This window comes from Mollisia scopiformis, assembly GCF_001500285.1.
Source record: "Mollisia scopiformis unplaced genomic scaffold LY89scaffold_31, whole genome shotgun sequence".
In the NCBI taxonomy this organism is placed as follows: Eukaryota; Fungi; Ascomycota; class Leotiomycetes; order Helotiales; family Mollisiaceae; genus Mollisia; species Mollisia scopiformis.
This window is the reverse complement of record NW_017263611.1, coordinates 3,395-4,309: the sequence shown is the minus strand read 5'-3', so window position 1 is coordinate 4,309 and position 915 is coordinate 3,395. Positions and strand designations below refer to the sequence as shown.

At 52.8% G+C, this 915-nt stretch overlaps 1 protein-coding gene across 1 annotated transcript; it reads left to right on the top strand.

Moving 5' to 3' along the window:
- Window positions 1-8: 8 nt before the first annotated feature.
- On the top strand, window positions 9-440 carry LY89DRAFT_741492 (uncharacterized protein; the record flags this gene model as incomplete). Its single annotated transcript, XM_018220713.1, has 2 exons — window positions 9-257; window positions 336-440. Coding segments are annotated over 2 exons (354 nt in total), but the record flags the coding sequence as incomplete, so codon positions are not given.
- Between the last annotated feature and the right edge of the window lie 475 nt (window positions 441-915).

Sequence of the window (915 nt, the reverse complement as noted above, 5' to 3'; positions counted from 1 at the left end):
GTACAAAGAGCTTGGATTCGGGAGAGGCAGACTTCTTCAAGCTAGTCGATGAAGATGTAGCCGTAGCAGAGGCAGATGCCAAAGCAGAAGCCAATATCGTTTATGGTTTCGATAGCTATAGATCTGCTGTAATACTGTGGCTGAGACGGACGGGTATCGAGGAGCACACGCGGGGCTTGAAGAAGGACGAGATGCACACCTCTTTTGCGGTGCCAAAGAATGCCGAGAGCGAGCCCGAGCTATTCTTAATGCTGGAGGTCATAGACGAAATCTTTTCAGAGGCACATAGCTAGTGCTTCGACGGCCCAGACTGTATGCTAACCTGGCCACGGCAGCTAGCGTTGAGCCGTTTCTATACTAGCGCTGCCCCGGGGCAGAAGATACGCGCCTTCGACCCCAAGAAGGAGCCTAATACGCTCAAGACCAACTTTGGCTACTAGAAGCAGTTCCTGACGTTCTGCTACCGGGTCGTCTACCGCGGCAGCCACTTCACTACGGCCGACGACGACTAGCGGACCCCTGAGAGCTGCATCCAGCTCACGGATGCCCAGGAGAAGGCGTGGGAAGCGGCCTTCCAAAGTGCTATCGAGCAAGACCGGCTTGCGCTAAGAGATGCTATGTCCGTCCTCTCAATAGCGCTGATCTGCCACGAATTTGGAGGCAATCGGTATAGCTCCCCACTGCTTAGCTTCTGTGCTATGCTTAGCGTTAAGCCGTATACTAAGACTTGGAAGGAACCGGGTAATTACAATAGCTACTTGTTTGGTGTGATCTGGGTTGTGTAGCTAATTATCTTCCATACTAGCGCCTGTTTAGAGAAGGCGGAGCTAGGTGATACGCTCGAGCGCATTGAGCAGTATTGCGGGTGGTTCTTAAAGCAGGATACTGAGACTCCTATGGGCGAGATCCTCGGCT